General features: G+C 37.6%; 1 protein-coding gene across 2 annotated transcripts in view; it reads right to left on the bottom strand.

Moving 5' to 3' along the window:
- The window catches only part of LOC127631200 (calsenilin-like), a 77,755-nt gene extending 54,709 nt beyond the window's left edge, over positions 1–23,046 (bottom strand). The window contains exon 1 of one of the 2 annotated variants that reach the window (XM_052109241.1): positions 22,902–23,046. In XM_052109241.1, the coding sequence (XP_051965201.1) occupies positions 22,902–22,907 (6 nt within the window). In that variant the 5' untranslated portion in view covers positions 22,908–23,046. Of the gene's footprint in view, positions 1–449; positions 576–22,901 lie in introns of those variants that run through there. The other variant, XM_052109240.1, reaches the window with a different exon arrangement.
- Between the last annotated feature and the right edge of the window lie 307 nt (positions 23,047–23,353).

The following is a 23,353-nucleotide window of genomic DNA, read 5'->3' as shown; positions in this document are numbered from 1 at the left end:
TCATTTATCAGTTCTATTCTGCTGTATTTGTTCTGTTCTATTTTATTCTATTCCATCACTCCTGTTCTCACCTATTCTATTCTGATCAGTTCTATTTTTAACTATTCTATTTTATATATGGAACAAATGGAAAGAACAAATAATGAGCAAACTAAACAAGATAATTGAAAATGTTAGAGAGTGAAAGATCTGGAAAATTTAAACTGAGTAATCCTCAATGATAAGAGAAAGACATCATAATGGCTTAAAGCCAGTGTCTTCAATATGATGAATGGCAGTTTTTGACAATCAACACATTTCAAGTTTCTATTCTAAACACACCACAGCTGTAGATCTCTTGAGATATAAATTATTTAACAGTACTTTATCATTCCCATAATTAAGTATCACATTATGACTCTAACACATTGTTTACTAAAGGAATCCCCCTGACTCATCCTGTACTTTACCTCATTCCTGCTCAGCAGAGCTCCGCTCATACGTCTTGTTCAACACTCAGTTATTCAGAATCCAACTCTATAAAAATCCCATCAATAAAAGATCGGCACAGGAGCAGAGGGAGAGCGAGAGAGTGCAGGAAATGGTAGCACAAAAGCCTCTTTTACATGCACACAAAAAAGCATGGCAGGTAGAGGTTGGAGAGCCGCCACGCTCTTTATAAACTCACAAAGGAGCCCATCATCAGTCCGAGAAGGCTTTTATAGAGATAAACACACACATTGATTTGGCTGTAAAGGAGAGGTTGGTTTAGGCTATGCTGTAAATGCTGAACAGCATAAACCGGGTCGAAACACAATTGCTAGAAGCAGAGCTAAACATCAGGTGAGAAAGACTGTCGGGAAAAATGACACATCAGTCAGTCGCTGCACTGGACACTGGAAAGGGGGTCGCTCAATCCTGACAGTGAGCTTAATCGGCTAAATTAAAAATGGAAGAGCCGCAGTTCCCACTGAATAAAGTCTATGAAGTCGGAATTAAAAGTGTCTTACAGATTAACGACTGGATGTCTGACATAAATGGAAAATTGGGTATTAGAACGTCTTCAAATTAGAATAAAGAGGCACATTTTCATCATTTTTGTTCTGCTGAATTAACACGTAATTCGATTTAAACGTTTCCCTTCCTGTGAGCCAATCTTACAGACAAAATGTGAAGGTGTGCACACACTGATATTAGTTTATTTTTCTCTTTGTTCTGGCTAAAAACATTTGAATTTTTTTGTGCATAGCTTTGTAATTTGTTAAGGGATAGTTCACCCCAAAATAAAAAATTCTCTCATCATTTACTCCTGCCATCCCAGATGTGTATGACTTTTTTTCTTCTGCTGAACTCAAATGAAGATTTTTGAAGAATTTCTCAGCAATTTGGTCCACACAATCAAGTAAATGAGTGCCAAAATTTGAAGCTCTGAAAATGACATAATTTAGCATAAAAGTCATCGATAAGACTCTAGAGGTAAAATTAATGTCTTCAAAGTGATATGATAGGTGTGGGTGAGAAAAAGTCATTTTTTTTTTACTATCAATTCTACTCCCTGCTTAGTTAATCTCCAATTAAACTTTCACTTTCAAATTCTTCTTCTTGTGTTTTTGGTGATTTACATTCTTCAAGCATAACACCCCCAACTGGGCCAGTAGAACAATTTTAAGCAGATGTTTCTCACCCACACCTATCATATCAATTCTGTAGATACGGATTAAAACACTGTAGTCATATGGATTACTTTTATGATGCCTTTAGTTGCTTTTTGGAACGTAGAAGTTTTTGGCATCCATTCACTTGAATTGCATGGCCCATCAGAGCTTAAATATTCTTCTAAAAATATCTGTTTGTGTTCAGCAGAAGAAAGAAAGTCATACACATCTGGGATGGCATGAGGGTGAATAAAAGATGAGAGAATTTTTGTTTTGGGATGAACTATTCCTTTAAGAAGGTATTTGTAAACAATTGTCAACCATGGCCATGTGACCTCTCAAAACGCATTATTTCATTGCTGGATAAGTTCAGTAAATGATGAGAGAATTAAAAAATGTTGGTGAACTATCCCTTCAATAGATATGTATATCAGAGTTTCTAAACATGTTTGGGTTTAGGACACAGATTTTACTTTAAACAATATACTGGATAATAGATTTTTAAATAGGCCCAACCATTATAAAAAAAAAAAAGGCCCAACGAGTTTGGCTAGCTTCTTCCAAGTATGAATTTGCACAACAATACTGTAGTGTTTTGGAATACAGCAAAAGATATGGGAAGCATTTTTGTCCTGCCTTTTAAATGTTGATTAGCATATTTATTTTGCTGTACAGTACACACAGTTACAGTATTTGGAACTGCATTAAAATTTTTGCACTTAGCATTGTATTTTCCCTTCTGTACATGACTGTACCAGAACAGACACACCATGCTTATTACACAATGCTTTGGCAACATTGTGCTTCTACACAGTCATGCCAATAAAGCTTATTTACATTTTAAATCAGCCAAGCTGTGAACAGAGGCAAATACATAAATAATGTGTGGGACATTCAGAGCTTTTTGCAGCCTCATCTGCCCAGCATCAGTGTTTTCTTTTTTCCGAACCCTTCCCACGATGCCTCAGTTGTGGGATAATCGTAGTACTATGTGCCAATGATAATCTCTCTCTCTCTAACCCTCTAACTGACCCATCACTGTGTGACTCTGGCTCTCCATCTCTCTCTCTCTCCATCTCTCTCTCTCTCTCTCTCTCTCTCTCTCTCACACACACACACACATGGTTTAGTTTGTACAAATAGTAATGCTGTCATGCAAAGACATGCATCATGCATGTTTGCCCATAAGAACACACACGGTTTAATTCCACACTGATTATTGTTCTAGCAATATTTGACGGCTCTGATGTGCTTCCGAAGACACCGGAATACTGACAGAATGTGGAACACCCCCTGTGTAAACGAGGGATAAGATGAAAGAGACCGGGAGAAGATGAGCAATGTTTGTTTTCCATAAAGGACAGGAATGAAGGATGATAAATATACAGAAGGAGAGGGAGGAGTTAAATAGTGTAAACACCCACCATGCCAAGCTAAAAATAGAAGGAGAGAGAGAGAGTGTGTGTGTGTGTGTGTGTGAGAGAGAGATAGAGAAAGAGAGAGAGAGAGAGAGAGAGAGAGAGAGAGAGGGAGAGGGAGAGATAGAGAGAGGAAGCAGAAACATACTGGACTGGATTTTATTCTTCTATACACTGATGCCAATTAGCATAATGAGCACAGAAATACAATAAAGGAAAGGGAAAACGGAGTGGAGGAGTGAGAAAAATAGAGAGAGGAAATGACAGGGAGAATGGATGGTTATTGTTAGATATAGAGATTATATGAAACCACTTTGGAAAGGGAAAAATTTGCATAGCTATTTCTGTGCACTTCACTGGTGAGGGAGAGAAAGAAAGAGACAGAGCGAGACTTTAAATGTCTTTTTATTTGACCAATTACCTCATTTAGCATTTAAAATATACATATACTGTACAAAAACATGCACACATACACATATATACATATACACTATATATATATATATATATATATATATATATATATATATATATATATATATATAAAAACAAGGAGCACACTGCTTTTGGAGAGGAAGAGAAAGCAGGGGATGAGAAGGAGAGATAAATTAAAAATAGAGAGAGAGAGAGAGAGAGAGAGAGAGAGAGATTGGGAAAGAGAGATTCAATAATGATTAAAGGTGGAGGACTGAAATGACTCCACAAATTCATCAAAAGATTAATTTAATGCAAATGCTGAAGTAAACAACATGAACATGTGAAGTTCACAATTAACTTTTATCTTATTACAAAGTCTTAACATTAATCCTTGTTTCTCTCAAGACGATAACGGACATTAAAAGCATTTTAATGTTTGCCACTCTTGTGACTTTAGCTGTTTGTTTATTCTTACCTCCATGTTAAGAACAAAATGTGCTGATCACCTTCTTACACACTTATACACAAACACAGAGAACGAGAGACTGAGAGATAGACTAATAGAAAACAAACACATACACACATAATTAGTGTTGTTTACTAAAGCCCTGGTCATACTAAGCTTTGAGCATGCAAAATTATTTTGTACATCGCAACGGACCAGGATATGATGTCAAATATAAGGGATTCTAGTTTTAATAAATCACAAACAAAAAATGTCACATTCTTCTCATCCAGACTGATCCCAAAGAGAAATCGGAAAAAATAGGTTGACTTTTCTTTAGCAAAAATCGGTCTGTGCTTTCCGAAATGTGAAACACTGCCCCCAGTGGCCAAAGCGGTACCTGTTGTTGGGTCAATGGGCATGTGTGAGCTCCATTTTCTGGGTGAAATATCCACAGATGGGTGCCAAAAGCGAGTTGTGAAGCAAGTTGTTTTCAGCTGTACAGGCTTTTAAACAGTGAATAGGAATCGAATGCATATTTTATAAACTGAACCCCCCAACCAGAACCCCAACCTAAAATGGAGTAAATATGTAATGTTATGCAACATCCGAATCGCATTTGTCACTGATCATGTGAAAGAGAATACTTCTTGGTTTCACAGGTTCTGAACCTGTTTCTCCTAAACAGCTGATGAAACATACTTTCTTCGCATGAGCTTGCATTTGAATGGGAGTGAATGGAGTGCGAGGCGCAGTGTGACACCCCTTAAAGGGATATTTCACCCAAAAATGTAAATTCTCTCATTATTTATTCACCCTTATGATATGTCCCATGAGTGCATGGCTTTCTTTCTTCACCAGAACACATTGGAAAGCTCAGTAGGTCCTTAAATTGTGAATGGAGATTTCTCCTTTGAAGCTCCAAAAATCACAGACAGTCAGCAAAAATGTCATTGATAAAAATTCAGTAGTTTAAATAATGTCTTCTAAAGCAACACAATCACTTTTGGTTTGAAAAAGAGATCAATATTGAATCCAACAGTTCATGAGAGGGTGGAGTCCAAGCGGTCTCTCATGTGATGTATTCACGCTGCTATGAATACAGAGGAAATCTCACATTCTCCACTCGGTTGAGAAATCCAGGATGAGCACACAAACACACCATTGTGAGTAAAGAAACAGATCAATACAGAAAACCAAAACCAACCAAGATACTGTACAGCATTCCTCCTCACTTGTGAACAGCACTGCTCTTTTCCGGCTGTGATGAACTTGTGTCGGTTCTCTGCTGGTGAACACGATGTCTCTTCGCTATCCCCCTCAGGTGGTTGATCCTGCTTTTGCAAGTGCAGATGTACCACCTGGGCCGACCGGTTGGAGTCGTTCGAACCAGAGCATGCAGAAAACATGTGAGTATCAGTGAATTCAGTTCAATCAGTTGTATCGAGTGATGCAGGGCACTCAGACAATAGAAGATACAACCCAGTTGTTGATACCGAAGAGCCGTCGGAAAATGCTATTCCAGACAGCTCATCATAATCTGATGGCAGGCCATTTAGGGTGAGAAAAAACATTAAACCATCTATTGGCCCGTTTCTATTGGAAGGGGATTCACGGGGATGTTCGCAGGTAATGTGCTGCAAGCCGTGAATGTCAGCTGGTGAATCCGCTGGTCAACCCAAGAGCAGTGCCCCTGCATAACATCTCAGCACTTAGTGTTGCGGAGGCACTCTTCAGAATAATCTCCTGAGTGGGGATTCCGAAAGATATCCTCACTGATCAAGGCACTACTTTTATGTCACAAACACTATGTGAACTGTACGAATTATTGGGTATTAAATCGATTCGCACAAGTGTTTACCACCCACAAACAGATGGGATGGTGGAACGATTTAATAAAACACTGAAGAGTACGATTTGTAAATTTGTACACGAGGATGCTGTAAATTGGGATATCTGTAGTTCAAGAGGTCCCACAAGCCCCCACAGGATTTTCTCCATTCGAGCTACTGTATGGGCCACACACCTGAGCGCTATATGGCTAACACCTGTTTTTTTATTGCAATGAGCAATGGGGAGAGCCATATAAAGAGGAACCGTGCCAGAGACTGAGAAAGAGAGTCGCACAAATCTGTCTGTGTGCTAAATGCTGGAAAGCTGTTTTGAGTTATTAATAAAGACTGACCTTTTTGAGTAGAAGTCACATTTCCTGTTTCCTCCTTTACCCCACAAATTAACCCCATTATAGTCACTTTAGAAGACATTAATTTAACAGCCATTGTCGTATGGATGACATTTATGCTGACTGACTGACTCTGATTTTTGGAGCTTCATTGAATCTCCATTCACTTGCATTTTATGGAATTATTGAGCTAATATATTTTTCTATTTTTCTTCAAAATGTGTTCTGGTGAAGAAAGAAAGTAATTCACACCTGGGATATCATGAGGGTGAGAAAATAATGAGAGAATTAAAATGTTTGAGTGAACTATCCCTATAAGGCATTTTTAGTAATGCTTGCTAAAATTACTATTGTTCATACAATTTAAGCTACAGACATGAATTATATCTCCATTTTTTAATTATCTTGTTTAGAACTGTGCTATAACTTTTCTAATAGATCAGACAAGCCTGACGGGTGATAAAATGGGGACAAAAATTCCATAGGTTGAAGGAGGGATGCATGTCATACACTACATGGCCAAAAGTATGTGGACACAACGCCTTTGTAATTGCAATTTCCCCAAATTCCCCAAATTCTAAAGGATTGTGTGGTTCAAACTTTGAGGTAACAGTTTGGGGATGGCTCATTTCTGTTCCAGCAGGACCTCTGTGGACAATATAACCAAACCTGAACCGCACTGAACACCTTTGGGATGCATTGGAATGCAGACGGTGAGCCAGATCCCATCGCCCAACTTTTGACAACACTGATGGCCTTGTGTTTAAATGGAGCAAATCACGCAGCCATGTTCCAACATGATGTGCAAACCCTTCCCAGATAAATGAAAGCTGTTAGGGAGGACCAACTTTTTTAAATGAAATTAAATGCTCAACAAGCACAAATGGCCTTGGTATCTGGGTGTCCACAAACTTCTGGCCATATGGTGTATCTAGGGACTAAAATTGCATAGAAACTTTATGGTAAGCCCTTCTGACTTGGACCAGTAAAAAAACACCTAGCAACCACCCAGAACACCCTAGCAACCACTTTTCAATGCCCTAGCAAATACAGCATGTTCTTGTTTATCATTTAATGCAAAAGAACCAGCAAGGCTGTATAATTAAAGCCTGAGAGACTCTTGAAATCGAAGGGCAACGAAGAGCTTTACTTTAGATTGGGTGTCCAGTCAACATTAAAAAACATGAACTTAACATCCTCAACCATCTCACGACCACCATGGAATATTAACATACTGCTGGAATGGAATATTAGCATACTGCCAACTGAATACTGCACAATGTATATTGTACTGCCTCCTATTTAAAAATAAAATAGTATGTGGAGCAGTACACATTATGTAATGATAAACTGTAGTATACAACATTGTTTTACTCATGACCTCACAACATTGCATGTTTAAATCAGTGGCATTCAATTAAGATCTCAGAAATAAAAGTGTTTTTATTTGTATTTTGTAACTTCAACCAAATGTTTTGTAATGTTGTCTAATCTCTTGTCAGTGTGATCAATTAATGAGTCAAAAATGAAGAGAGTAAAAATGTCACAATTCTTGGCTGATATTACTTCCGATGAAGGTCATCCAGGTATTCAATGCATAAAGAAAATTTGCATATGGTGGACATTGTACTACATGCTACATACTGTAAGAATAGAATGGTTGTATGCTATTCCAAATATAACCACACATCTCAAAACCCTCACTCACACAATGCCCTTTAACCTCCCGATGTAACCAGTGCTTAGTATTGATCACAAATAGATTATATACTGAGTAAGGCTGCATAATTAATGAGAGCAAAGACACACGTTTTCTGGAGAGGTAGATCCAAATGCAAGATAGGACCATGTGCTCCATTAAAACACCATCAAACATGTATAAAGCTCTCTGTCCTTGAGTCTTCCTCTCCAAGCAGAACTACAGATATGACTAAGATGAGCATATAAAATGTATCTTTCCATACAGCATGTTTCCCTTGCCTACAGTTATAGTGAATTATAAAACGGTTAGATTTGGTCCTGAATACTGACTGGTCAATACAGAGCAGCCAAGCTAAATTACAAAATACAGTACAGCTATAATGAAAACATACAGTATATACAGATATAAGTTACAGTCCCTGACATATATCTTATGTTTTATCTTATATATGTTATCTTTTATAAATAAATATTACAGTTATTTCCATGCCATTTTTTGGCAATACTCATAATATACGGCAGTATGTTATACTCTTTTAAACCCTTGCACTTGTATCATCAAAGATATTGTGTAAGGTGTTATGCCGAATTTAATCATCCAGTACTAACATGACATCTTAGCATGTGGATTTACAGGTTGTGACATCTGGTGCCTCCACCCTTGTACTTGAGAGGAGATGCCAACCATCTGTAGTAACCATGTGTCAGTTTGCTTTTTGTAAAAAGCTAAAGATGAGGGAGGAGAGAAGAGAACGTGGGAGGGAAGATGAAGTGATAGCTCTATCCCGCCAGGCGTTATCAGTCAATGTAGCTCGTGAGATGAGGTCGACTTTTATGTTCCATCTTAATGCACCACGGCCCCTCAACACAAGACCAGCCTTTGGCTATAGTCTTCAAAGAGCTGTTGTGACTTCCACCTTAACAACTGGGAAAGGGTGAGACAGACTGAGAGAGAGGGAGAAAGAGAGAGAGAGAGGTAGAGAGGAAGTAATGTTTCTGGATGAATCAATTATTCAGTGCAAATCAAGGGCTTTCTGGTATACAGTAAGTGCTTCTTCAGTTCATGCATGAGGTGATCTGGATCCAACACAAACACACATGTGCAATTCAACAACAGTCAGTTACTTGTACTGTTATACAAGGGCCTATCCCTCAGTTCACCTATTTTTAAGGATGAGTAATGTCATATCCTTTGATAACATGATGGGCATAGAGGTTTTTGTTGTTGTTGTTGTTTGATTATGCTGTGTTCTATCCCAACTTGCAAAGTCAGAATTTCCAAATTCCTATATGTGCAATAGAATGGCACAGTCAGAAAACACAAAAAAAAAAATACGTTTAAAATCTACAGTACCAATTTAGCCGAAATGTGGGTATATAATGTGATGTTCCTGCTGTAGCACCCAATGATTTGCACGCATTCACTTTTAAGCAAATAACCTGCATTACTGAATTAATGTTCCTACATTGTATTACAATAATGACACGTTTAGCAACCATTTGCAAAGTTTGATGTGTAAATCATGGTAAACGTTCTTCTCTGTTGTAAATCGTACAACTGCAAAACAAACAGTGGTTTTGCATAGAATAGTTAGTCCTCCGCAATTTGTTGCTAGGAGACTTATTTTTTGACGATTGAACACCTGTAATTCTATCGAGGGCATTGCCATTTTGCTTCTTTAAACATCAACTTCTGAGCATCAGGCAATGGAATCTCTTCATGGTTGGAGGTTGTACATATCCGGAGAGAATATCAAGCATCAGACTTACTGATGCTTTTGATACAGCATCAGTATCAAAGTCCCTTTAAGGCAAATTAGTTAACTTTTTGAGCATCTTGCTAAAGCCCCAAGGCAGCTTGTTTTTAGGCATGCATTTATAAGTACAGCTATTTAAAAGTGGAAAGACAGAAATCTCCAAAACTGTTTGCCAAGCTTACTTTTCATTTACACATCCATTAAGGATGGTAATATAAAAAAATGTAACTATTCCAGTTCAGTTTTCTTTTGACAATTTTGTCCTCAATGGTTCAATTAACCATCCTTTTAGTCATTTTGAGGAAAAGATATTTAGAAAAAAGAGATATTATTGGATTTATAGATTTTTGCAAATGGTTATTTTATTAATTCAATATTTTCTTTGAAATACCACTAATTACAACAAAACTCTATGAATCTTTAACTACACACGGTCATATCAACAACCATCAAGTAGAATTCTTTGTTCATTTAATGCCAGACATGACAAACTGAATGGCTTGCAGTTCAGTATGTTTTTGATTCACTAAAAAGTACCACCTGATAAATGTATCTCCTTCGTTGAGTAGTTTGTTCGTTTTGTGGTGTAGATACAAAAGAACTGAATCATAAGTCATTTGTTTGAAATTCTGACTACATTGGTGATGCTCTATATTTTGCATTATGGATTCAAAAGAACTGTCTCAGAGTCATTCATTCAGGAATCAAACTACACTGATTGCGCTCTATGTTTCGTGCTGTTGATTCAAAAGCGTTGTTGGAGTGCCATTGAGTGGTAGCTCTGTAAACAATGTCAGAGCATTCAGTTGGTGGAAGAACGCACACTTGATAACCGTTAATTGGACTGAACGTCTTGAAAATCATTGGGTTCTTGCATTTTTTATTACTTCTTTTAATTCTCGGTTCCCAATACTAACATCATATCATCAATAAAGTATGATACCATATCATACATTTTGCTTCTTTAGCTAAAAACACTGTACATAAAACAAATTCAGGCAAGTCCAGCTAATTCACATTCTGGAGTTAAAAAGACCAGGCAATGCATTTATTTTACATTATTTAAAATGTGATTGGCTCCTCAAACTAAAAGGCTTGGCTTCCATTCCTTCCTTGAATTTCCATATTGAGTGATATGATTTCTCCTATTCATATTTTCATTGATTTTCATCTTCCTTACACAGAAAAAAAGAGAGACAACGAAGGAGTTTATTTTTAGCTGAGACCACCATGTGTACATTCTCCCCTGAGACCGAGAGACAAAAGAAAGACCCTGCCATCAGCTCACACACCGAGACATATCCAGCTGCAGACCCGCAGCACCACCAGTTTCAGAACCCCAGTTTCAGAACCCCAGCGCCAGAACCTGAAGTAAGGGGCGGAGTTATTGACAATGAGACAAGCATGGCGGAGAGCATGGTGAGTTGTGTAACGTTTTTGACATCATGTTGTGAAAAATTATCGCATATATTAAGTTCAGCGTTTATCTGCTAAATATTTAATTTGTGCATAACTTTATCATCTTAATGAAACTTGAATATGTTGTCATACTTTACTGTATTAAAAAAAATTCTACGGATGGTTCGATACATTTTTGCGTGTTGTAAATGGGCCTTGCGGTGACGTTTTGAAGACATCTTGTGAAGGTGTTAAAGTGTTTGTTCCACGTTCCTCTGTTATATGCATTGTTTGTGAGTTAATGTTACCTTATAGTTGAGGTTTTTTTTACGTTGAGATTATTGTGTGGTGCTTTCATCTCTTGTAGAGACATTTCGAATGAATGAAGACCACAAGGAAAAGGCCCATAACAATCTCCTGGAACAGTCAGAAGCTTCCAGAGAGCCCTTTCTATTTCATTTTGTGTTCAGGGATGACATGGAGTTATTTTAGCAAGAATGTAAGGACAAAATGGGCCTGAGAGTGAATTCCTCATTTGATACATTTTAAGTTTAATTTATACAGGATTGTCATGATAAAATGGGCCTAGGGGTGAATTGGTCATTTGTTGTATATATTTTTATTGTTTCTTTTAAAATTATGCTGAATTTTCTCTCTTTTTAGTTTTTTGACATGTTTTATTTTACATAAAGAAAAATGCATGCTGCACATGTTCTTGTGAAATAAAGTATATTTTATATAAAATGCCCATAAGTTTCAAGCATTTTTTTTCACCATCATGATCAGGAAGTAACTCTCATAATACAATGAAATGGATAACTATATACAATTATATTACACAAGATCAATGTTTTAAAATGCTTATTGTACTGTACCTTAAAGAATCATTATAACATACGTAAACTATTCTAATGGCAAGAATTTGTGTTTTTTGTTACATATTTCAAATGAATATTTTTTGAGGGAAAAAGAGACAGCACTCAGAGCAACAATGTTAGAAGATAAATCATACAGCACAATTAGGTCAACAAACACTGAATTATTTCTAGTCGACCAAAATGCCTAGTCCATAATTTACTTCCCTTGTTTTGTTTTTTGTTTTTCACTGACACTATACACTGACACTGACTCTATAGCTCCATGATGAGGTCAGGCAGGAAACAAAGCACCAAATTCCAATGAAGATGAATGAGAAGCAAGGGAGTAAAACATAAAAAATGCAGTATATCAGAGTTTTGCATCGTATTAGACAATATTAGTGAATTACAACCCATAAATTGTTACAATATCATATACACAAAATGATCTTCCTAGACAAATTCAAAGCAACACACACTCAAAGTAAAATGTAAACTCTAAATCCTCTGCTCTGTTTATATATCCATTTTTCTCTTTATCATTTCTCCTGATACCTGCTCAAACCCCATCTGCCTTTCCCACTCAATATCTTTTCCTGTCAATCTCTGCCTTCCCATGCTCGATACCTGTCCTCCCACGCCTGATGTCTGATACCATATCTCTCCATCTCTCCTTCATTCCCCTCCTTGCCTCTCTCCACTCATTCATTTATCTGTTACACTTTGTATTGTGCTTTTCCTAAAAACAACCTCCCTGCCTCTTCTTCTGTATATAATTTCTCCAGTTCCTCTCACTTTCGGTTCTCTCTGTATTTGGGATCTGTTACCACTTGAGAGAAGGGTTGCTCTGAAAAATTTTTTTTGGCTTCGGTACGATACAAGCCCTGGTACCTTGGTATCGATATTAACTTGATACTTAGTCAACAAATATATATATCTTTTTTTATTCAGATTTTTGATAAAATTACACAGAACATTACTTGACTAAAAGAACTGCATAAAGTCTTATCGATACAAATAATGCCTTTTCATTTTTAAATGTTCTAGATTCCATGTTAAATGTTTTAAATAAATGTTATGATCAAATTGTGTTTAATAAAATACATACTGTACAGCTTTAATCCAATGAAAATATAATCATTTTCAACAATAAAGAGACAATAATAATAATTAAACACTAATTATATATATATATATATATATATATATATATATATATATATATTATTTATGGTAAAAAAAAAAAAACACAACAGAGCTTTACAGAATTAATGACAACATTAAATTAAATCTGATTACCTGAGGCAAAAGGCTGCCATGACTGAATCACAAAATGCTGATATTTTGTATACGTATAATAATATATAATAATAGAACCATTTAATATTATATTATTGTTATTATGAGTATTACTGTGACACTTTTATTCAGTAGTAATACTTTTTTGTCATAATGTCTTCAATTTCACGCATCTGGTTGAATAAAGCTCCTATTGTAGTGGGACTTTTATTTTTAAAGATCTTTGAAGTTCCTCCTGTTTGTGAATGGTTTGTTATATCAAGCTTCCCACGACTCATGAGCTGAAATCTCTGAGCTGCAAAGGTGAAAAGGGTAATTTGAGAGTTCACAGCCGATTTATACACTAAACACTGCTCTGCGGCTCTGCAGATGGATGCTGTTGGACACACTGCATGAAAATCAAGCATTAGTAGTGTGTGTTGCATTTGTGTATGTGTGAAAGAGATGACAGAGCAGGACAGAACCTATCATTCATTCTCTGGTGCGCAGCGCATGTGACTATATTATTTAATTAAATCACATCCTTCCGCTGTTTAATGATCACACTTGGCCATATCGAGCCTTTTTTTATTATTATTTTCAAATGGTCTTTGATTTAATCTCAAAACGCTCACATTACATTACATTTTGCTAATGGCTGCATACTTTAATATGCTACCGAAATGAACAACAAGATGATATTGTACCGTTTAAAAAATTTTTATATCGCAATATTTTGTTAGTTCTGTGCAACCCTACTTGAGAGCGACACTGTTTCTCTTGACATCAAAAGCAGAATGTGTATGTTGCCTTGTTGCATCCAGTCCCTCTTATATAATCCCTCTGATCTCACACACACACACACACCCTTCTGTAAATCATCCTAACCATTCCGCCTCAGGTCCGCCCAACCAATAACAGGCATAAACATAAACAAACACAGATGCAAAACCTCTTTTCTGGGATTAATATTAAAGAGAGAGATCTTCAGCAGAAATGTACTTTGATAGGTAGAATTGCTTCCAAGAATGCCCTGAACCAGATGTGAGCACTGTGGGGAAAACAACTCAGTATGTGTGCAATTTGATCCCAAACTCCCCAGTTATACAGAGTGAACTGTTGCATAAGCCTTCGTTCAATTACATATGCTAAATCACCAATAAAATGAGAAAAATGGCATCATACATTTTGCTTCTGTATTTTTCAGACTAGTTCCCAGATTTCCCAGGAACAATCAGATGTGGGTGGAAAAACAACTCAGAATCTTGCCATTTTGATCCTGTTCTCTATTGTTATATAGTGAAACAGCTCTCTCAACCTGTGAAATCCCCTCACGAAACAGTCACTCTGTTGATTTGCGAGTCAATTTTGATCTTCCCCAGCCCTTTAGGATTAGACAAATTCATTGACACAGTAAGCCTATAAATCCTGTGGGTGGAGTTTAAAATCTCAAAAGATCTGATCCTGACTGATCACAGAGATTGATTTGAGTGAAACATGTCTGGAATTGTTTTGCTGGCCTAAATGAGAGATTGATTGAAAAGTTCAATGGAAAAACAAAGAAAAGAGGCTCTGCCGTTCCAGAGGCGGGGACAGAGGGACAAAGTGGAGGCAGGGTGGATACAAGTATTCATTTTAAAGCGTTCACGCCTCTTTCAAGAAATTCATACATTCGGATGCCTCGGTTTGCTCCTGCCTCAAGAGAAATGGTTCCAATCTAACACACATAGGCAGTAATGACCTTTTCAGTGAGGGTCTTACTTGACATTCCAGTACTAGTGGAATATATCTTGTCTACAGTAACCCTTGATAGTCAGTAGGAGAGGCATTGTGTAGCCTAAGTATGTTAAGGTGGTGAGGTATTTGGTAATTGTGGCTGTCTGTCTCTGTGGTGGAGTGAGGAAAAGGCAGAGAGAGAGCATGCTTCTTGGTGCTTTATGGAGCTGGTGCATCTGTGAATAGGTGGACGGCAGCTCAATACGAATGTCTGGGTAGGGTGGCAGGTCTGCTAGGGGAGCAGGTCTATTTATTATAGTGCATGCGTATGTGTGTTTGTGTGTGTGTGTGTGTGTGTGTGTGATTGTGTTGTTGGTCTCTGCAGGAAACAGTGGTGGTGGGAAGTTGGGGGGGCACTGATAGCAATTGTTCTGGTCAGTGTGCCTTGTTTGCATGCACAAATGTATCTAAGTGTTTATCAGGCCTAAACAATTTCATCCATGTGTGGATCCAATAAACGTCCAAAATGTTAGGGCTCCTATTTTTATGTAATTATTACTTGTGCTTTCTAAGGCCAGTATCGCTATTTCTATTGTTAACTCATAGAGTTAGGGATTTGAACAAAGCCCTGAACTCAAGTGTCAATTTAAAAACTGGTGCATAACTCACCCCACAACCTTTGTGTAACAAACATGAATGATATACTTCAAATTGTGTGGCTTGCTGAGGAGAGGTGTCTTATTACTTTTCTAAGCAAATCGAACTCATGGTTTTTGCTGCGGGAGATTTATTCAATGGACAGAATAATCCCATAGACATAAACTGAAGGAGGGACCTAAGCCATTTCTAGGGACCAGAAAAACATAAAAAACTTGTGAAACTTGTGGGTGTGGTCTTTTGACTTGGGCCAGTAAGCAACCAACTAACAACCAAAAATCAGTGCCCTAGCAGCCTTCCATAATGCCCTAGCAGCCTTCCATAATACCCTAGTGTGGCAGCGGGGGCGTGGTCAAGCGCCCGTCGGGGAGAGGAAGCGGTAAGGGCGCTTGCACCTGAGCTAAATCATGTCTAACACCTGTCTCTAATTCCAAGGGAACCCAGTGTTCCCAAGAAAGACTGTAAAGAATTTATGTACAATAAGTGTGTGAAGGAATATTAAAAACCCTGTTACCTGTGAAAGTTTCCTGTGTTTTCCCTCTCTCAGAGCGACAGCATTCCACACCTAGCAACTGCATAGGAATGAATGTTGGGAACAAAGGACCGGTTCTTATTCAGAACCGATTCCATTTTTTAAGAAATACCTAATGATTTCCATCACTATTTGGTTCTGATGTTAACAGTTTCAGAACATGCATTTTTCCATCAAATACTCTGCTACCACTTATTTGCATTACAACACCACTATTGTACCTGAAGTGCAAAACAAACAAAACAAACAAAAGTGTTGTCTAATTCCTGAACAAATGACTCTTATGAACCAGTTCTTTTGAATCAAATACACAAAACATATAAAGCGACCAATGTAGCCTTGTTTCTAAATAAAGGACTCTTACGTGTCTGTTCTTTTGAATGCACATTGCATATTATCATTTGGAAACAGACCAATACAAATTTAATTTTTAATTTTCCTCAAAAATGCTAAAAGGATCATAAAAAGGAACCATTATGGAGCCTGAATCGTTAAAAGGATTTGAAATCAAAAATATTAAAACAGAATCATTAAATTCATTAAGATTCCCATCCCTAATTGCAACACAGTAAAAAAATAAAATAAAAAATTCAGAACACCTTTGCAACTGCATATCAATGCCTGGGAAACTACTTGCAACATCTTAGCAGTGACTTTTGCACAGGCAAACGCCACTCACATTTTCCTCATAAAATACTGTTCATATTTGATCATTCACAAATATGTCTGAGCACACATACTTACATGCATACATGTAAATTACAACGTGCATGTCTCATGAAGAACAGAATGTTTTCATATACATGACTGAGCATGAATACAAAATACACGTTTGGACATCCCTTTGATCTCTATGCATATTTGATGCAAAGCAAACGGCAACTCTCTGAGGGGAACCATTTATTGAACGCAACACAAAAAAAAACTGTTTCTATAATGGCTTGCTTTCTCTGCCAGCTATAAACGCAGGTCTGTAGATAATAGGTCTACAGGGACAGGTTCGAGTCAATGGAAAATATTTCTCATCTGCTGCTAACAGCCGGCAGGTCAGTCCTCCTACACTGAAAGACTCCACACAGAGGATTAAGCTCAGGGAGAGATTTGTCATTGGCGCATTGCATTCGCCCCAGCCATTGGATATCTACAGTAACTTGAAGATATGAGACCTTTGCTTTGTTTGAGCCACATACAGTAGCATATTTATCATAATTAGTAACACATGGTTGGTAAATCTTTAATCATAGTCCTCCAGGCCTTATGCCATGTCTGTCACAAAACATCAAGCTTAGACCATCTGGGAGGGGGCATTTGATAACAGGAGCTGTAATATTATTTTGTTAAATAATTGAGTATCAAGGGCATTATTTTTACATAATGCAAGCAGTGAAAGTGAAATAAGCAAGCGCATTACTGTCCTTTAAGGATGGGTTAAGTCCTTACCTGAGATATTGTACCTCACTTGCTCAAAACATTTGCATTAATTCCTCCAACAAGCCTACATGGAAACCATGCTTAGTATTCTGTCTTCGTTCTCCCAATTTTTATTTCTCATTTAATTCAGTGCTTCATATATCACTGTTTCAGGTTCTAGGTTCACACTTGCTTAAAATTCAGAACAACAGCCTAATTAAAACTCAGAGAAGCGAGGCCAAACAATAAGCTGTAGTTAGCCAATTTAGTTACGGGCGAAGTAGGCCGAAGGAGAGTTCCCTTTCAGTTTATGAGCCTAAATCAAAGGACAAGAACATGAAACTGACCCAATGACTTCAACTCTACTCACAAATACAATTCTGCTCATTCATTTACAAACTGTACCCCTTGCAGAATCTGCAAGATGTTTATCATTTTAAAAAAGAACAGAGATTATAAACATTGCATTTTTTTATGTAGTACTGCCCTGATTAAGTTATTTTACGTAACAAAAAGTTCAATTTATTTCAATAAGATAATATAATAACTGAATTTACACTAAATATACTGGTCAAAGGTTTACAAAGTTTCCTGGATCTGATTTTAATAACTCAAGCGTCAATTACGGTTTCTAGTCTTTTGTGATGGTATGTCCTGGGTAGTAAGCTGTCCACTTTTCGTGATAAAAAGCCTCCAGGACCAGGTACTGTACGTTCATTGCACTCTTAAAATGAGGGACTCGTACAGAACAATCGTAAAAGGCTGCAACCAGCATTTATGCAAAAGAGACAACATACTACAGTATATTTCTGAGAACCAAGGTTGTGTAAACTTCTAAAAAAGGTAATTTGAGTATATTTGTAAGGGATAATGTACAGTCAGCGAGTCAGCCAGTTGTTATCGTAAAATAAACCCTGACAGCGTGATCTGGTTTCTGACGTGAAGCGAAGCTCTTATTACAAGACTACTTGCCAAATAAATAAATAATTGCACATGAAACATTGTTTTCATAATTTTATTAGCTTACTTGTAGAGAACTCACAGTGATCTGAGATGCAGGAAATGTGGCTTGCAATACCCGGATGAGCGGTCGGATATGTGGATGTGCGGTTGTTACTGAGATATATTAGACAGCACTTGACTGAAATGTTTCTCATGATCTTAAAGATCTTTTAATCTGAAGGTGTTTGCTTAAATGTTTGAAATTAGTTTTGTAGACAAAAATATAATTGTGCCACCATATAAATTTATTTTTGAAATTGATGACTTGGACAAACTAATAAAGAAAAGCAGCTCAACATAGATGGGAACTCCTTCAAAACTCTTTAAAAAGCATCTCTGGGTGATACCTCAAGAAGTTGGTTGAGAAAATGTCAAGAACACATTTCTGCAAATTCTAGGCAAAGGGTGACTACTTTGAAGATGCTAAAATATAACACAGTTTTGATTTATTTTAGATTTTGTTTAGTCACAACATAATTCCCATAGTTCCATTAATGTTGTTACATAGTTTTGATGACTTTACTATTATTCTAAAATGTGGAAAAATAATTAAAAAAGAAAATTATAATAATAATTAAAGAAAATTATATATATGTATATACAGTGCATCTGGAAAGTATTCTTAGCGCTTCACTTTTTCCACATTTTGTTATGTTACAGCCTTATTCCAAAATTTATTAAATTCATTATTTTCCTCAAAATTCTACAAACAATATCCCATAATGACAATGTGAAAGAAGTTTGTTTGAAATCTTTGCAAATTTATTAAAAATAAAATACGAATAAAATCACATGTACATAAGTATTCACAGCCTTTGCTCAATACTTGGTTGAAGCACCTTTGGCACCAATTACAGCCTCAAGTCTTTTTGTGTATGATGCTACAAGCTTGGCGCACCTTTTTTTGGGCAGTTTCTCCCATTCTCCTTTGCAGGACCTCTCAAGCTCCATCAGGTTGGATGGGGAGAGTCGGTGCACAGCCATTTTCAGATCTCTCCAGAGATGTTCAATCGGGTTCAAGTCTGGGCTCTGGCTGGGCCACTCAAGGACATTCACCGAGTTGTCCCGTAGCCACTCCTTTGTTATCTTGGCTGTGTGCTTAGGGTCGTTGTCCTGTTGGAAGATGAACATTCACCCCAGTCTAAGGTCCAGAGCGTTCTGGAGCAGGTTTTCATCAAGGATGTCTCTGTACATTGCTGCGTTCATCTTTCCCTCGATCCTGACTAGTCTCCCAGTTCATGATGCCACCACCATGCTTCACTGTAGGGATGGTATTGGCCAGGTGATGAGCGGTTCCTTGTTTCCTCCAGACAAGACGCTTGCCATTCAGGCAACAAAACGTTCAATCTTTGTTTCATTAGACCAGAGAATTTTGTTTCTCATGGTCTGAGAGTCCTTCAGGTGCCTTTTGGCAAACTCCAGGTGCCTTTTATTGAGGAGTGGCTTCCATCTGGCCACTCGACCATACAGGGCTGACTGGTGGAGTGGTTGTTCTTCTGGAAGGTTCTCCTCTCTCCACAGAGAAATGCTTGAGCTTTGTCAGAGTGACCATCAGGTTTTTGGTCACCTCCCTGACTAAGGCCCTTCTCCCCCGATTGCTCAGTTTGGCCAGGCGGCCAGCTCTAGGAAGTGTCCTGGTGGTTCCAAACTTTTTCCATTTATGGATGATGGAGGCCACTGTGCTCAATGGGACCTTCAATGCTGCAGATATTTTTCTGTAACCTTTCCCAGATCTGTGCCTCGATACAATCCTGTCCCAGAGGTCTACAGACAATTCCTTGGACTTCATGGCTTGGTTTGTGCTCTGACATGCACTGTTTACTGTGGGCCCTTATATAGACAGGTGTGTGCGTTTCCAAATCATGTCCAATCAACTGAATTTTCCACAGGTGGACTCCAATCAAATGGTAGAAACATCTCATGGATGATCAGTGAAACAGGATGCACCTGAGCTCAATTTTGTGTGTCATGGCAAAGGCTGTGAATATTTATGTACATGTGATTTATTTTTAATAAATTTACAAAGATTTCAAACAAACTTCTTTCAAGTTGGGGTATTTGAGGTATATAATTAATTTAATCTATTTTGGAATAAGGCTGTAACATATAAAAATGTGGAAAAAGTGAAGCTCTGTGAATACTTTCCAGATGCACTGTATATATATATATATTTATAATAAAGAATGAGTGTTTAAAAACTTTTGACCGGTAGTGTGTATATATATATATATATATATGTATGCGCCCGAGACAGCTGGGATAGGCTCCATTACTCCCTGCGACCATCTGTTGCATAAATGGCTACAGAAAATGTATGCACATTTACTGTATATAATATTTTTTTAAATGCTACTCATCTTGAAGATTTGACAAGGTATTCGTAAACTTATAAGAAAGAGGGGGCATGTAAATTTAGAAACTGTATATTAGACTATTAGTTTATTTTGAATTCTCCAAAAACAATGAAGGACATGCCAATACAAGACAGTGTGCAAGCCATTCTTTCTTACACTTACTTCCAAGCAAACACCTGTGGTCAGGATGCAAATGTATACTTTGTACCATCTGCCTCATGACCACATGTGCTTAATTGTAAACATAGGCAAAAGACTGACCTCACACTGAACACTTTCAATCATGCTCATCTGAGGGAAAACGAGCTCTGCTGGTGCCGATAGTGCCAGCTCCGGTTCACCACGGGCCGGCTATGTTTTATTCTATGCCTCTTTCTAAGCATTTCCTTCTCCTTTCACTTACCAGTAGTGTGGATTACACACCACCCCAAATTATTTATTATTCAGCTTCTCACTCACCTGAACCCTATTGTGACCAGACCACTATTTGATTGTGTATGTGTGAGGGGACACTGAATTACCCTCAATGAAAGAACTTAATCTAAACCAGTTGATTTGGTGTGAAAAGATAAAATAGACACCATGACCATGACATCCACTTTAAAGAAATCTATGAACATAGAATAAAGAGGTTTTGATTATCAAGAACCTTTGTGGCATTCCTAATATAAATTTGGCAGTACCACAGGGCCATAACATCTTTACACTCTACTTGAGAAATAAAACCATGCATGGCTTAGTCATTTCTGCATAAATACCATATATTAGATAAAACAAAATCAATTAAAAAGACCAGGCATTACATTTCTAAACAATGGCTGGAGTTGGTTTCCCACTTAATTCTATTTTCCAGCTCAGTCTGAAATCTGAAATCTGACTGTACGCTGGAATCAAGCATAAAAGGATAAACAGAGGTGTTTGGTGAAAATGGCCTAATGCAGCACAGAATTGCAAACTACCTGATGAATCACAGTTTGTGTGCATTAAATTATAGGCCTATTTTCCCATTTCTGTACCCTCCAGAAACAATAGAGCTACCTCAAAACAACAAAAAAGTGCTGTGCTCATTATTAACAGAGCACAATGAGCACATCTATGGTAGTTATTACTTTTTAGATTAAAGCTCTCAGGAAGTGCACTGGACTGCTCCCTGGGGTACAACCACTCATTTATCAAACTGAGGACAGGATTTAATCCTCGCAATTATTTCATAACTGACACTGTACATTTCAAACCTTCTCATGAGAGGGATTCTCACAGTTAAAAGCCATTACACAGCACAAGGTTCAAAACTCACCAGCTTCAATCGAACTGACACACAAACATGTGAACAGCATTACATGTAAGCCATCCTCGTCATATTAACCTATTATATTTACAAATTGACTCCATTGTCACAGAATGTTCAATATGGTTCCAAAAACTAAGAGGAAATGAAAAAGGAGGAAAATATATAATATTTAGGAATAATCCTTTTATCTTCAGAGGCTCGCGCGCAATCCTCTCCAAATGTACGCGCCCTCATTCGACTTAGTCGTTTCACAACTTTAATCTCTTTAACACTCCGTGTTATTTTCATCTTCTCTAAAAGAGCTTACCATTTAATTTTTTATTTATTTTTCAGCCACGAGTATAACAGCAGACTAAATTCCAGGAGCACTCAGCGGCTTTAAAGAGCGCAGCAGAAACAACACTATTCCATAGAGGTCTTTAAGTGCAGGGAGACAGTCATCACTGCCCGAACTGTAATGATATATTATAGCCTACATAACAATGCATTTGACACATCATATACTGCATGGCACATTAAGATATTAGGCAGAGTGACACGCGACCTGTCGCGCTCTTGAGGACGCGCGCGCATTATCGCGAGCTACAGTTCGACTGAAATTATGTAACTTCATCACAACAGTCTCATATACTGTGCAGTCGCGTGCGAGTGATGATATAGAAAACTGTAATATTGATAACAGAGATAATACATGCCAGCAGATTTGGTATAGCGTTATGAGCTTATTGTTTATCGTATTAAATACAATAGTTTGTCATGATTCCACCGGTGCCGCTTGATCCCACAGCGTTTATTTTCTTATTTAGAAAAAGACAGTCGTTAAGAATAAAGGTGATATGACCGTTAACTCACCTGCATTGTGTCTCGTGATGAATCCTCCTCAAGCGCTGAGAAGAAATGTATGTTTTTCACTCACTACAGGGAGCACCAGGTTTCAACGAGCAGATCTGTCAGGTGGAATGCGAGGGAATGCCCAAGCTCCGATCCTGTTCTCTCCTATTCTGTGTGTGTGTGTGTGTGTGTGTGTGTGTGTGTGTGTGTGTGTGTGTGTGTGTGTGTGTGTGTGTGTGTGTGTGTGTGCGTGCGTCCGTGCGTGTGTGTGGGCGGGTTTGGGTGGTTTACGAGGACATATTTTTGGTTACAAACTGGTAATTACAAGGGTATTATGCCATGAATGTGGTTTATGAGGAAATTTCTTGTGTCCCCATAATTTAAATCGCTTAAAAAATTTGTTTTGTTGTTGTGAGGGTTTAGGGGTATGGTTAAGGGATATAATCTATAGTTCGTACAGAATAAAAATCATA

Source organism: Xyrauchen texanus, chromosome 37 (assembly GCF_025860055.1).
Source record: "Xyrauchen texanus isolate HMW12.3.18 chromosome 37, RBS_HiC_50CHRs, whole genome shotgun sequence".
In the NCBI taxonomy this organism is placed as follows: Eukaryota; Metazoa; Chordata; class Actinopteri; order Cypriniformes; family Catostomidae; genus Xyrauchen; species Xyrauchen texanus.
This window is presented reverse-complemented; position numbering and strand designations above follow the sequence as displayed.